The 14,638-nt window shown below is 42.4% G+C and overlaps 3 protein-coding genes across 6 annotated transcripts; 2 read left to right on the top strand and 1 right to left on the bottom strand.

Annotated features, from left to right (window-relative positions):
* The first annotated feature begins 2,939 nt into the window (after positions 1–2,939).
* LOC139026967 (proteinase-activated receptor 3-like) lies at positions 2,940–4,198 on the top strand. The gene has a single exon (XM_070442190.1). The coding sequence runs from the start codon at positions 2,967–2,969 to the stop codon at positions 3,858–3,860; it is 894 nt and encodes a 297-aa protein (XP_070298291.1). The 5' UTR covers positions 2,940–2,966; the 3' UTR covers positions 3,861–4,198.
* A 181-nt stretch (positions 4,199–4,379) lies between these two features.
* Positions 4,380–7,221, bottom strand: LOC111961620 (zinc finger and SCAN domain-containing protein 2-like). The gene is made up of 2 exons (XM_023984031.1): positions 6,905–7,221; positions 4,380–6,683 (listed from the first exon to the last, which is right to left on the bottom strand). The coding sequence occupies exons 1-2, from the start codon at positions 7,101–7,103 to the stop codon at positions 5,038–5,040; spliced, it is 1,845 nt and encodes a 614-aa protein (XP_023839799.1). The 5' UTR covers positions 7,104–7,221; the 3' UTR covers positions 4,380–5,037.
* A 101-nt stretch (positions 7,222–7,322) lies between these two features.
* LOC111961622 (uncharacterized) lies at positions 7,323–12,619 on the top strand. Of its 4 annotated transcripts, none has more exons than XM_023984034.3 (5): positions 7,323–7,359; positions 7,956–8,337; positions 9,329–9,423; positions 11,402–11,959; positions 12,300–12,619. In XM_023984034.3, exons 4-5 carry the CDS (start codon positions 11,423–11,425, stop codon positions 12,375–12,377), a joined length of 615 nt encoding a protein of 204 aa, XP_023839802.1. In that variant the 5' UTR covers positions 7,323–7,359; positions 7,956–8,337; positions 9,329–9,423; positions 11,402–11,422; the 3' UTR covers positions 12,378–12,619. The 4 variants fall into 4 exon arrangements, with proteins under 4 accessions (XP_023839802.1, XP_023839800.1, XP_023839803.1 ...); XM_023984032.3 differs by having other exon boundaries at positions 11,268–11,959; XM_023984035.2 differs by lacking the exons at positions 7,323–7,359; positions 7,956–8,337; positions 9,329–9,423 and adding an exon at positions 9,760–10,022.
* The last annotated feature ends 2,019 nt before the right edge of the window (positions 12,620–14,638 follow it).

The following is a 14,638-nucleotide window of genomic DNA, read 5'->3' as shown; positions in this document are numbered from 1 at the left end:
TCTCACTGTATGACATAATTCATCCAATATTAATTTTGTACCCTTGGATTTTATTAGGTCAGATCCAGTGGAGGAGATTTTAATAAGGAATATAATTCTGTTTGTCCTGGGCATACAATTCTCAGGAAAAACTTGATTGGAATTGGTGTAATGTCTTTCCAAAGTTTTAGAAATGATGAGACAGCGGGGTTTATTCATTAGAGACATGAGTTTAAAATCTATTATATATGTAATAACTATAAGCAAATTAACAATGAACTTATGACATTCACATTTTTTATTACACTACATTTCACCAGCTTGAAACACAACAACAACCATGAACATTCCTAATTAATTACAATTATCTTAGAGTCCACTGATTCCACTTGAAGCATGAATTCCCACTAATTAAAAGGGCACCCAAAGCAGCAACAACTAAGCATGTTGAGTCAGAGACTCCAAGGGCACTTTTCCTCTGCTGTTCATCTCTCTCTCAGAGACTAACTAAACAGAATGGCAATGGCATCCCAGGGGCATCATGTCGTCTGCATGACTGACTGCTGCATGGTGGGGTCGTGACTTTTACACAACGTACTGTCTGTGGGATAGGAGAAGCATGAAAACAATGTCTGGCATTATGTGTTCTTCAATTATGTGATTTCAGGTTGTCACTTTTCTCTGAGATACTTGCAAGAGAAGGGGATTTAACTCAACCAAATGGCATCTCCTTTAAACCTATCAGTTTCATTGCTGTCATTTTCATCAAAATTGTCAATCTAATGAGACATTTCCTGAAACTGATAACTGAAATTACAAGGAAATTACATTAAACAAAAACAGAATGGAATAATTAAAATGTATATGACATTTGAATGTGGGGACATTTAAATGAACTTTGGTTAGATCTTTTGTCTGCTGATAAAAACAGAACCCGGTCTTGTGGCTGCAGGTGGAGCTCAGAGCCCCGGGCTGAAAGTGGCACGTGTCTGAGAGTCTTCCCTTATATGAGCAAAATATGTCCTGTATGAACATAGAACTAATGTAGACACAACCTTGGATTCAGTCACGATGAACAAACCTGGGTTGTCTTTCGACAGATGCTGTGGCGAGTTGTAACCATTAACCAAGATAAACACACAAAGTTATACCATATATAACCATATTCACCCAAACAAATCAGACAGAAACAAATCAGACATACAAATTAGTAAAGGAATCAGGTGAATCCTTCTGGACTGGATCCAGTTGAGTTGATTGACTGTCATTGTATGAAAAGTTTATTCAAATACTTTAAAGATAACCACCAATATGTGGCATCATAGTGAAGTGTAATTTAATTCCAATTTATAATTGAAAAAAGCATCCTTCATTTGTGTAGATGTCTTTATTCCTCTAAGTTACGGTTCTTCCATAATCGTATGAAAATGAAGAAAGAACAATCTGTGGTCTGTAATTTGAGAGGTCATCTGAAAGGTCAAACAAACTCTTTATGAGATCAGTTTCTGACATTAAGAGTAGGCTATTAGGAGCTATTCTATACATCTGTACAGATAACAGGCCAAACAGCACATGCAGGCTATGCATCAAGGAGCCTTTTTCGCCAATGAAGCCACACAAAATCCTCACTGCCAATGTACTGTGTACACCACTGACAGTCATCACGGCTCACGGATCACAAAATAATGCATGTCATGCCCATGTAACAGATTACCCTTTGTTACACTGAATTTCAGAAGTGATCTTCTGGATTGTTACATCAGTTGTTTACCACCAAATTTCCGTCAGGCTCCAATGGCGTGTTGCATCATTGCCAATCAGTGTGAATGGCAATGGCTTCTCACGACACATTCTCCAAACAAACCAATGGAACCATTATACCCACACCTCTCTTTAAATGTATTATTATTACCATATTTATTATACTATAATTGTTTAATAAGTGACAAAACAGTACTGTTACATAGTGTTTTAGCCATGCAAATGGCTTAGTGATGTGTGTACAGTGAGTTAACGGCCAAGCGTGCTATGGATGCCAGGGGAAACATTTTCCAGGTTTCCACACCCTTATCTTCATGTGGTGATTGGATCGTCAGGATCCCCGTAGTGTTGGGTCATCGGTGAGGGGGTGTTCTCTACACCTTATTTTGAGGTGAGGGCTCAGTCCATACTCACACTCACAGATGAACACAGATGAAGAACTAAGGAGGATGAGCAACAGTGGAGACACCACAGCGCAGACACTATTCACTGCAACACAGAGCTGAACCAGCTGAAGACATACTGTTCCTTCAAACCAAAAGCCCTGTAACCTACCGGTAAGTCTGTCTCTTTATTTTGCATAGACTGGGAGGTTCTCTCCATTCAAATGTTTTATTACCAAAAGCCATGTAACATACCAGTAAGTCTGTCTCTTTGTTTTGTATATACTGGGAGTTTCTGTCCATTCAAATATTTTCATAAACCATCAATAGGCTCCTTATCAGTCGAGCTCCAGCTCAGGTGTCCAGAATGTAGACTATTATTAGAATAGTATATGAGTCTGGGCTTTAGCTACCGTACATAGGAATATCTTCTAGGAAACAGAGTACATACTGCATGGAGTCATGGCAAGTCTCAGTCTTTATTACGTGCCTAGAAACTAAAACGGGATTTACTCACAGTTTACGTTTAAACAGTGGTACATATTACAAACATGTGGCAAGGGGAATTATTCAATATCAGACAACTAGATCCTGGAATTAGGTAAAATTATTTCTTTTTTAAGACAGATATTAAGTCATGTTGATGTTCTTCAGTGGGTAAAGAGAGAAATGAAGATGCTACAGGAAAGGTTATTTTATTACAAAGCATGATCAATGAAATGTCAAAGTGTTCAACTAGCTGTTAAAGAAGTTATGCTAAATCTGACAAGTTTGTATTATTTGTTTGTCCAGATATAGAGTTCTTGTCCTGTGTCCACTGAGTCTCCCACTAGTCCAGTCATCATGGAGGTGTTCTTCAACTCGTCTTTGCTCTTCATCTCACACAGACCATTAAACTCCAGCATAGGGGACAAGACTGTATATGAGCAGTGTGACGGCATGCCAGCCGTGCTTCTCTTCTACCTGGTGCTGCAGTTCATCAACATGTTCTTGGGGATCCCAGCCAACGTCATGGTGCTGTGGCTCCTGCACAAGAACAAGAGTGACTCCACCACCTCGGACATCTTCATTCTGCAACTGGCCATCCTGGACACCTTCTTCTGCCTCATCCCCCCTCTGGAGCTGGCCAACATCGTCTACCTGACCACCAGCAGCACCTGGTACGTGCTGCGCTTCTTCTACGGCGTCAAGGACTCCTCTCCACTCTTCCTGTCCTGCATCTGCCTGGACCGCTACATGGCCGTGCTCCACCCAATCACCTTCACAGAGCTCAAGGACCGCAGCCACCGGCCCGTGCTTGCCGCCGTCATGTGGATTGTCACGCTGGCTTACTCCACCGCCAAGTGCGTGGGCAACATCGTGAACTTTGACAAGGTCTTCACAGTCATGATCCTGGCAGCATTCGCCTTCATGGTATTCTGTAATGTCGCCATCCTATGGGCCCTGAGGCAGTCTGGGCCAGGCCGTGACGAGATGCACCCTGTCAAGAAGAGAGCCTTTAAAATGGTCCTCATCATATTGGCAATCATTGTTTTGAACTACTTCCCTCCCGTGGCTCTGTTCCCCTTCCAGCAGTACTTCTCCCCGGATGTATTCCAGTGCTACATCCACTACATTGCCTTTGGCTTCATGGACATTAGCAGCAGTATCCAACCTGTGCTTTACCTTTCAAAAGAGAAAATACTACCACAGAAACCTGGCTGCTGCTGTACCAGAAATACAGCCAACTCAGGATGATCCCTCAACACACATACTGTACTGGTAGAAGTCTGGTTATTATGGTGGGAAGTAGTTTTGGTCCAAAACTGACAATGTAAGGTATTGTTGAGGACACAAGATGTAGGTAGACTACCAGTAGACAACTATTCTCAGATTTAAGGTGAAACAAAATTAGCATATGGGCAAAATGGTTTTTTACTTCATTTATATCTTTGTTTTTACTTACTTCATACTGCATATATGGGGATGGAAATGCCTTTGAGAAAATAAGCCTGTCTAGAAAGTAAATGCAATAAAATTTTGAGCATACTCAGTTCTGTTGACATGTGTTTGTATGCCGATGTCATTTCATATGTTATTTCTGTTGTATCAAAGGTGTGTAATGAATTAGTAATAAAAAATATTAACACATACTGTATTATGTCTTAGAGGATTATGCATTTGGTCTGTATACCAACTGATTTGAATGCTGGTGTCAGAATGATAAAAGGTAAAAAATAAAATTGTATTAATAAATACAACACTGTAGAAACTGTGTTGGTTTTGATAAATTATTTTAATTTGGACTAACAGCAGAATATATTCCATATTAAGGATAGATCCTCAGTAACAAGTCAATTTTTTATGTATCATTTACCACAATACATCGTCCTATTAATTACACTTTGAATAATAAATCATTTCGAAGGTTTGGCATCATTCTTACCAAAATAATCCAATTTTCTACCATAACATTCATGTCTTAAAAGTATGGCTTCTAAAACCATTAACTGTGAAAATTAGTGACATGTTCATAGATTAAATTAAATGGTTTGTCTCTAGGTAAAAGCCATTGCAACCAATCATTATTTACACCTTGCACAACCTAAAATGCATGACACTCTTTTAAAGAAAATCAACATTTTGTTGATCGAGAATATGCCTTAAAAGCTATGTACAGTGTTAGAAAATAACATTACCGCTTTATACATAGAAAGTCTAACACGAATGACAATCATTACCATACTTCATTACTGGCAAGAATGGCTCTTAGGCTACATACACTCAAAGCAGTTTCCTGTCCTACTACTTGGGGAAATCTAAGCTTGAGCTCTTGTGAAATTCAGCATAGTGTTTCTACAATGTACTGATACATCAACATTAAATAGCCATATAGAGTGCACTGTAACACATACAGTAACATGACATAACAGTCTTAGTCTTCAGTCTTTATTTCCAGGTTATGGGGAACATCAGTCCCACTGGTACTGCTCTCATTCTCCTGAGTCCTCAGCTCCTCAGTCCTCAGCTCCTCAGTCCTCAGCTCCTCAGTCCTCAGCTCCTCAGCTCCATGAGTCTTCTGGTGCTTTTTGAGGGATGACTGGTCGGTGTAGGTCTTCCCACACTGGTCACAGGGGTAGACCTTCTCCTTGGTGTGGACCTGCTCGTGTCTCTTCAGATGGCCAGACCTACTGAAGCTCTTCCCACAGWAAGAGCARCTGWASARTTTCTCCCCKGTATGAGTCCTCAGGTGCARCTTGAGGCTGCTYGCCACRCTGAASCTYTTMCCRCACTCTGAGCAYGTGTAYGGTTTCTCTCCTGTGTGCATCCGCTTGTGTATGGTGAGGTGGCCTGCCTGGCTGAAGGTCTTCTCACACAGGTCACAATGGTACGGCCTCTCCCCTGTATGAATCCTGTAATGTGTTTTCAGGTCCCCCATACCATTGAACCTCTTGCCACACTGTACACAGCAGTAAGGCTTYTCMCCAGTGTGWATTCTYTGRTGTATYCKCAGGTTACCTGCGTTGCTRAAKGTTTTGGCGCACACAGTGCAACTGTATGGCCTCTCTCCTGTGTGAGTTCGTAAATGGACTTTAAGCTGGTTGTGTTCACTGAAGCGTTTCCCACAGTGTGGGCAGCAGTACGGTCTCTCTCCCGTATGAACACGCTTGTGTATCCTGAGCTGGCCCGGGTGACCGTAGTTCTTACCACAGAGGTCGCAGCTGAACGGTCTCTCTCCCGTGTGAGTGCGTTTGTGGGACTTGAGCAGGTCTGCTCGGCCAAAGCGTTTGCCGCAGTAGTTGCAGCAGTGGGCCTTCTCGCCACTATGAGTCCTCAGGTGGATGTTGAGGGAGTTCACTCGACGAAATGTCTTCTCGCACTGGGTGCAGTTGTAGAAGCCTTGTGCGTTTTTAGAGGGCTCTGCAGAGTTCAAAGTGGGTAAAATGTCCTCCCCACTCATCCCAGCAGGGTCAGATCCCATGTCAGGGTAGTACGTCAGGAAGGGGTCTTCTTCTGGTTCAGCCTCTCCAGTTACATTGTGACACAGCCTTCCCTCTGACTCAACAAAATGGTCGCACTCGTCTCCCATCTCCATGGCCATGTGACTGTCAGACACTATGGTGACTTTTACGTCACTGTCGCTGTCTCTAGAGTCCACATCTGTGTCCAGTGGTGACTGAAGGTGTTCATCATGCTCTTCAGGAATGATGTAATTCACCTCAGCACTCTCTGTCTTCATTTGCTTAGAAGCCAGGTTGAGAGGAGACGGGGGCTTTGAGAGGTCTATGGCGTAGTCATCCTCCATATCAGGTTCTGTCTTTATGTTTTTGAAAATTAGGGTGGAAACCGCAGTGTCTGGGATGTTTTTGAGGCATTCTGGTTCCTGCTGAGCTGCTGTATCTGTAAAAGAGACAGACCCTCTGCTCTGAAGCATTTTGTCCTTCTGCTGTCTCCTGGAGCTTCTTCGCTCATCACCCTGTGTTTTGATTGGCTTCTGGGATTGGCCGACAGCTGAATGGCTGGAACAGGTCTTCCTTGACAAGTCAGGGAGGTGAACAGCATACTGGTTACTTCCAGGGTCTGTGCAAAACAAAACACAAGTTTAAGTAAAAAAAATGTAAACTGTTATCCATGGTTGCCTGGAAAATGACATGAAAACATGCAACAGAGTGAGGGTCAGCTTGGCTCGGTGGCCATATTGAGGGCGGCTTGTACCTCAAGTTTGGACAGCTAGGCCTACCTCGCAATTATGCAACCAGGTGTACATAATTTTTTTAAACAACTGTGCATTATGTACGTACCCTTAACTACCGAATCCTTGTTGTCTTGATCGTGCAACCTTTGTCTTAGATCTTCATTCTCAGTTTCAATTCTTTGTAATTTACCCTTGTACTCAGACAATGTCTGGTCCACTGACTCCAATATGTCACTCACTGTGGCTTTAAAAATCGCATTCAGAGACGACTCCAAGAATACTTTTAAATCTTTTGACTTGGCCATAGTTTACTAATAAATAGGATACAAATAAACGAGAAACATATTTTAATACCTTCTAAACTATCTTACAAGATGGGTGTGTATGATGTTGCTGCCGTGTACGGAACAAAGCAAATCAGTAATCGTCGCGTGAAAGTGACGTACCATTCCTTCGTTTTGTTGTTCTCTTTCCGTAGTGCCCTTTTACCGCCTCCGCAGTTTAGGAGTACGCATTGCATGTGTGTTTGCCGTCTATTCAAGCGTAGTAGCCTCCTGGCAGGTAAATGTACGTTTAATATTCATTAATATGACATACATTTAGTGGATTCTGTCGAGGGGAGCTTGTAGGGGGTTGTTTGGTGATTTGACACGTGTTTACTGTTCAAGTAGCTAATGTTCAAGAAGCATAGATCCAAGTTATACTACTTGTCACAACAACTAGCTCTTCATGTGGTGTCCTACTGTATGTAGTGCTACAAAACAACATCATTTAGGAAGTCAACACATGTAAAGTGTTTGTTTACCTTTATTGTTATTTTGAGGTTTACATGGAACAATCCTTATGAAAAAACAGAGGGAATGTTGTCTTGTAACAGCGTCTTCTTCCTCTGTAAGTAGACCCGGGGAATAGGGTCCAATGGGACTCATGGCTTACATAATTATTTGCTTAAAAGAATGCCTGCTGTGTTCTGAGGCTCTACCAGTTCACTCCCTTGTGTCAGTCTGAGTTTCAGGAATGAAGTTCAGACACTCCCCTAACCTGTGTGGGTGCCTTTAGGCTGTGGGCAGAGGCCCAATGCTCTCAGGTGTCTTTGTGCGCTTTCTCTGACTGCCAATCACAATGTGCCTTTTCTTCCTTTTTGTTGCCTCTTTTAGCTCTCTCATTCCACTCCTCCTTCCCCTTCCCCTGTCTTTCCCAGGCATATCCGTGTTGCAGATGAGCAGAGAGTGGCGGAAGTCTGGGATCTGTTGCCTGGAGATGAGAGGTATCTGTCACAGAAGAGTGGATCAGGACTTGTGAATTGCATGCGTCCTCTCTCTGTGACACCCCAGGCTAGTGCTGTCTGAGAGAGGCTGTAAGACTTGTTTGTTGTGGGTCTGAGTTGCAGCACCCAGATTGACAAGTCACTGGAGGGATTACGCCGTGTGCTGTAAGCCGTCTATCTACATGGCAATAATGAGTTTTTTTTCACCCAGACTGACTTAAAGCCCTACTAGCTAACTGATCATATGATACCCCTTGAGAAAGCTTGAAAGGGTAAGTCGATATCCAAGTTTACTATGAAATTGGCAAGTGTTACTCTGTGAAACCTTGGTAGTTTTTAGGGACATTATTAACTTTGTAGATCTAACTGTGTATTTGAGTTTTTAATGATCTTAGCCATGTTCTGCTATGTCTAGTTTCCAGACAACAGTAGTGCTTATTATCTAGAGTTTTTCCACACATGAATAATATACTGTATTTTAACCATGTTAGTCTGTTGGTATATATGGTTTCATTCAAGTTTGTGGTTTGATTTCTGCATATTTGTACGTGTCATGTAGCGACTTTGGTTGTGTTGTTTAAGAGTCAATGTGGTTACAATCAGTTTGGCATCTCACTCTGATAGCCTGTGGGCTGCTTCAACACCTCTAGACTAGCGTTTCATGCAAAGTGTATGCTAATACAACGGTCCACTGGTAGGGGATACCAACAGATCCACATAATTACTGGGACATCCACAAGTTCATGTAATGGTTCATCAGCTGCGCTAAACCTTTGCCATTGTCTTGTTGTCACTGTTCCTTATACTTTCATTCCCTAATTTGGCTAAATTATTTTGGTAATTTTAAAGGACACAACTGAAATCTCTGTTTTATCAATGTACGTTTATTCCTCAACTTTAAAAATCTGAAAACTTAATCCCCAGCATCATTCAAATCTAAGTACACAGATTAGTGTTGTTATTACACCAAATAATAGATAGGCCTATATTGTGCATGCAAGGGAACAATGTTCCTCTAATTAGATTTCAAGTGGAACCCATGACCTCCTGAATAGCTTCAAATCTTATACCTAAGGAAAGTTGATTACTGTAAAATGTTTTGTCCAGACTCCAATGTAAGAGTAAAAGAGTTGGTACAATACGTGTGTACAATCTCAATGATCTGAAAATCTCAATCGCAAAAATTCAATGAGGAACTATGAGGTGCAGAAAGATAGTGTCTATTGATCATTCTAACTTTCTTCCACTCTTTGGTATTGGTAGATGGAGCGCCAGCCCAGCAGCCTGACAGGAAATGAGAAATGAGCACCCAAACAGGAAGTGTGGCCAAGCATTGTCCCGGATGTCGGTTATGTGACGTGAGTAGACTATTGAAGAAAAGATTGAGAGAGTGACAGAGAGAAATGGAGTGAAAGTTTAAAATGGAGGGAATAGGTGTCCAGTATTTGTACCATTTCCACATGAACCTACTTTTTATGACAGCGCAATTCTGAAGACTTGAGGCTTAAAATGAGCCTTCACATGAATCGTTACCAAAATGCTGTGTTTAAATCAGATAGTGTCCTTGGTATGGATCAACAACATACTACTGTATATCTTCACTGATATTTTCAGGGTCTGTCCATGGACAGTGACATGCATGTACATACATTTACGTACATGACATGAATGTACATTGCGATAGCTCAGGTTCATGGTTAGCAGTAGACATGAATATTCATGGCATCTGTTCACACCCCAACCCTCTGGCTCTCAATCTCTCTATCTTTGCTCTCCACCTTTTCTCTCTCTCTCTCATTCGGAGAGAATACTCTTCTGTGGTCAGGAAATAAATGCGCCTCTTTAATGTTTCAGCAAAAGTCATTGCAAGGCGCGTCTGCCATGCCACGCCAAAAGAGAGAGAAGTAAACAGGGTTTATAAAATAAATGAACAGTGTTTGGTATACAGAAGTGAATGGTGAGTGTTGGCTTACGTTTTAATATGTTTTAGAGGCTCTTGGTTTGTTTGTCACTGAGCCATGGCTGTTTGTGTGTGAGAGTGACATGAACTGCTACAGGTCTACATTTAGGGATTTTGTCTTTCTGTCAATTTAAAGAATGTTAATCTCACACCTTAGTCCAGTTTTAGAAAATGTAAATGTCTTACTGTAAGAGTCTTAATATATTAGTCAGGTAGACAGTATTGGTGAGTAGATTTTAGACAGCAGGCAGCAGACTGGTATTTTCTCTTGGATGTACTGCACCTGTTTAGATGGGCTTTCCTTTCATAGCTGCGCAGAATATATATACAGTACCAGTCAAACGTTTGGACACACATACTCATTCAAGGGTTTTTCTTTATTTTCACTATTTTCTACATTGTAAAATAATAGTGAAGACATCAAAACTATGAAATAACACATATGGAATCATATAGTAACCAAAAAGGTGTTAAACAAATCAAAATATATTTTATATTTGAGATATTTCAAAGTAGCCACTCTTTGACTTGATGACAGCTTTGCAAACTCTTGGCATTCTCTCAACTAGTTTCATGAGGAATGCTTTTCCAACAGTCTTTAAGGAGTTCCCACATATGCTGAGCACTTGTTGGCTGCTTTTCTTTCACTCTGTGGTCCAACTCATCCCAAACCATCTCAATTTGGTTGAGGTCGGGTGATTGTGGAGGCCAGGTCATCTGATGCAGCACTCCATCACTCTCCTTTTTGGTCAAATAGCCCTTACCTCTCAACAGTTTTCTTAGTATTAGCTTATCTAGTAATTTCATAATCACCCAAGTTTGGTAGCCTATGCTGTTTGAGGCAACACTTTCTGGCCATGGCCATGGTTGTTCTTGTGGTGGTCACAATGTATCACTGATCAAATGTTCTCATAAGGTTCTCAAAGATTTTGTTACAGGGACAGACATTTTCACATGCACATTTTATTGTATACAGGGTTTGATAATTGAAATATCAGCCTCAACTTCTAGAGTTGCTTTTTTCTTTCTGAAGGCTAATCTGGGACATTTCTGGGGCCGGTCTAGACAGGGACAGGCCACCAAAATCAGGGACTTTCCCTGGAAATTGGGGACGTCTGGTCACCCTACTCTACAAACACTACTTTGGGAATTTATGAGCAAGGAGTCAGTAGTTACTCTGGGGTTTGGATGAATGTGTGTTGTGTAGTCATTTTATTGTACATGAATGTTCTTGCTTACTAGGGCAGCACCGGAAGCTGTAACCAACCACAGGAGTCTACCATGACAGCATCATTGTGACCTAATTCCGAGATGGATAACCTGCCCTGCACAGAGTAATGAGACTGAACTAAGCTGAACCGTATCTCTCTGCTTAGGACTGAGTGAAGAGAGAGGTTATGGAGGAGGCTATGGTGTGCTCTCCTCTCCCAGACCTCAAGGAGCCAGACAGCCAGACATGGACCTCCATGGAGCTCCTACCCCCGAGCAGGCCCCTGGAGGAGGCTATTCGGTGGGGAGAGATGGAGAAGCAGGTGAACGAGGCAGACAGGGAGAAAGAGGACAACTCTCCTGAAACTGGAAGGATCTCTGAGGAGCCAGAGGAGCACTGGGACTCCATGACTTTACCTGTGTACCCCATGACCTGTCCCAGTGTCCTTCTGTCCTTTGCCACAGTGCAGTGGGACATGCCTGACCTTTCCCCTGACACACCCTTCCCCATGACTGACAACAGCTTGGCCGATGAGCTGGATTCCAGTGGAGCAGCCAGTCTGGACTGGACTGTGAACCCGCTGTCCCTCCTCCACCACCACCAGCAGCAGCAGCATCAATCCTGTGTGACAGTGATAAACATAGAGCTGTCTGTCCAGGAGAAGACAGAGAAGCACAATAGACCGGAACAGCAGTTGCCTCTGGACAGTGAAAACTCCCATCCGGTACGTCAGCCCAACAGGGAGGGACTGTGGTTATGTGTCTGTTTGAGATGATAGCATTGGGTACAATGTGTGTGCGTGTGTGTGTTTGTCTGTCTGCGAGAGTGCAAGAGGAAGATCATATTTAGGGTGATAAATACCAATACTTCTGTGTTCATAGATACCAGTATTTAAGTTTCAGTCATAGGCGTAGAAGAGGTGGATGGAATATATACCGTTATACATATCAGTCATCTGATACCAAGGTCCCTTCTGTCTGAGTGCTGATCATCCCACGTCTTACTTAATCACAAGTTCTCCCCGACTCGATGTTTATTGTTGACAGTTGCTGTTGCAATTCCAGGCATGTGATACACCGAGCCCAGATGTGGAGGCTTCAGCACAACAGCTATTTGAGGAACATGGTGAGTGCAGGCCCTAGTCATTGTCCACAAAAAAATCACAGGCTAACTCTTATGTTAGCAACGGTCATCGAAATTGTTAAACGGTTTTTAAAAAATTGATTCTATTAAATGCATGAGTTGGACAATAGATGAGGATGCTCCAAACTTATAGAATAAAAAATCATAGCTTATATAACATTGTACTGACACTGACAAAGAATGAATGACGTTCAGGCATTTTGGTGGGAATTCAGGTATTCAATTTATAGTAGAATTTAACTTTTTTTATGCACTCACATATAGAAAAATGTTCTTATATCAGTTTTTTTTTAATGCATTGTGATAAAATAAAGAAAATTATATGTGCCTCATTTGCATATACAGTACATTCGGAAAGTATTCAGACCACCTGACTTTTTTTACATTTTGTTACGTTACATCCTTATTTAAAAATAGATTTTCCTCATCAATCTACACACTATACCCCATAATGACAAAGCAAAAACAGGTTTTTAGACATTTTTGCAAATGTATTCAAAATGAAAAACTGAAATATCACATTTACATAAGTATTCAGACCCTATACTCAGTGCTTTGTTGAAGTAGCTTTGGCAGCGATTACAGTCTTGAGTCTTCTTGGTTATGACGCTACAAGCTTGGCACACTTGTATTTGGGGAGTTTCTCCCATTCTTCTCTGCAGATCCTCGAAGAGCTCTGTCAGGTGGGATGGGGAGCGTCTCGCTGCACCGCTATTTTCAGGTCTCTCCAGAGATGTTCGATCAGGTTCCAGTCCAGGCTCTGGCTGGGCCACTCAAGGAAATTCAGAAACTTGTCCCCGAAGCCACTCCTGTGTTGTCTTGGCTGTGTGCTTAGGGTTGTTGTCCTGTTGGAAGGTGAACCTTCTCCCCAGTCTGAGGTCCTGAGCATTCTGGAGCAGGTTTTCATCAAGGATCTCTCTGTACTTTGCTCCGTTCAACTTTCCCTCGATCCTGACTAGGCTCCCAGTCCCTGCCACTGAAAAACATCGCCACAGCATGATGCTGCCAGGTGATGAGCGGTGCCTGGTTTCCTCCAGACGTGACGTTTGGCATTCAGGCCAAAGAGTTCAATCTTAGTTTCATCAGACCAGAGAAACTCCAAGCGAGCTGTCATGTGCCTTTTTCTAAGGAGTGGCTTCCGTCTGGCCACTCTACCATAAAGGCCTGATTGGTGGAGTGCTGCAGAGATGGTTGTCCTTTTAGGAGGTTATCCTATCTTCACAGAGGGACTCTGGAGCTCTGTCAGAGTGACCATCGGGTTTTTGGCCACCTCCCTGACCAAGGCCCTTCTACCCCAATTGCTCAGTTTGGCCAGGCGGGCAGCTCTAGGAAGAGTCTTGGTGGTTCCAAACTTCTTCCATTTCAGAATGATGGAGGCCACTGTGTTCTTGGGGACCTTCAATGCTGCCAACATTTTTTGGTACGCTTCCCCAGAAATGTGCCTCGACACAATCCTATCTCGGAGCTCTACGGACAATTCCTTCGACCTCATGGCTTGGTTTTTGCTCTGACATGCATAAAAACCTGTTTTTGCTTCGTCATAGATTGATGAGGGAAAACATTTATTTAATCCATTTTAAAATAAGGCTTGAAAATAACATTGTGCCAGCAGAATACCACCCTGCATCCCACTGCTGGCTTGCTTCTGAAGCTAAGCAGGGTTGGTCCTGGTCGGTCCCTGGATGGGAGACCAAATCCTGCTGGAAGTGGTGTTGGAACTCCAATAGGAGCCACCCTTTCCTCTGGTCTAAAAACAATACCCCAATGCTCTGTGTAGGGTGCTGTCTTTCAGATGGGATATTAAATGGGTGTCCTGACTCTCTGTGGTCACTAAAGTTCCCATGGCACTTATTGTAAGAGTAGGAGTGTTAACCCTGGAGTCCTGGCTAAATTCCCAATCTGGCCCTCATACCATCACGGTAACCTAATCATACCCAGCTTACAATTGGCTCATTCATCCTTTCCCCTGTAACTATTCCCCAAGTTGTTGCTGTAAATGAGAATGTGTTCCCAGTCAACTTATCTGGTAAATTAAATAAAAAAATAACAAGTGTGGAAAAAGTGAAGCGTCTGAATACTTTCCAAATGCACTGTATACACTATCTGCATAAATTACTAAATGAATATAAAGGGGTGGAACAGGGCTGCAACCACTAAAAACTTGCCCTGTCACTAGTCTTATACCTGTCACTAGGCTTATTATACCTGTCACTAGTCTTATACCTGTCACTAGGCTTATACCTGTCACTAGTCTTATACC

The sequence above is a fragment of the Salvelinus sp. IW2-2015 genome, linkage group LG4q.1:29 (assembly GCF_002910315.2).
Source record: "Salvelinus sp. IW2-2015 linkage group LG4q.1:29, ASM291031v2, whole genome shotgun sequence".
NCBI classification, from domain to species: domain Eukaryota; kingdom Metazoa; phylum Chordata; class Actinopteri; order Salmoniformes; family Salmonidae; genus Salvelinus; species Salvelinus sp. IW2-2015.
Note: the sequence above shows the minus strand (reverse complement) of the source record. Positions and strands in the feature narration are given on the sequence as shown.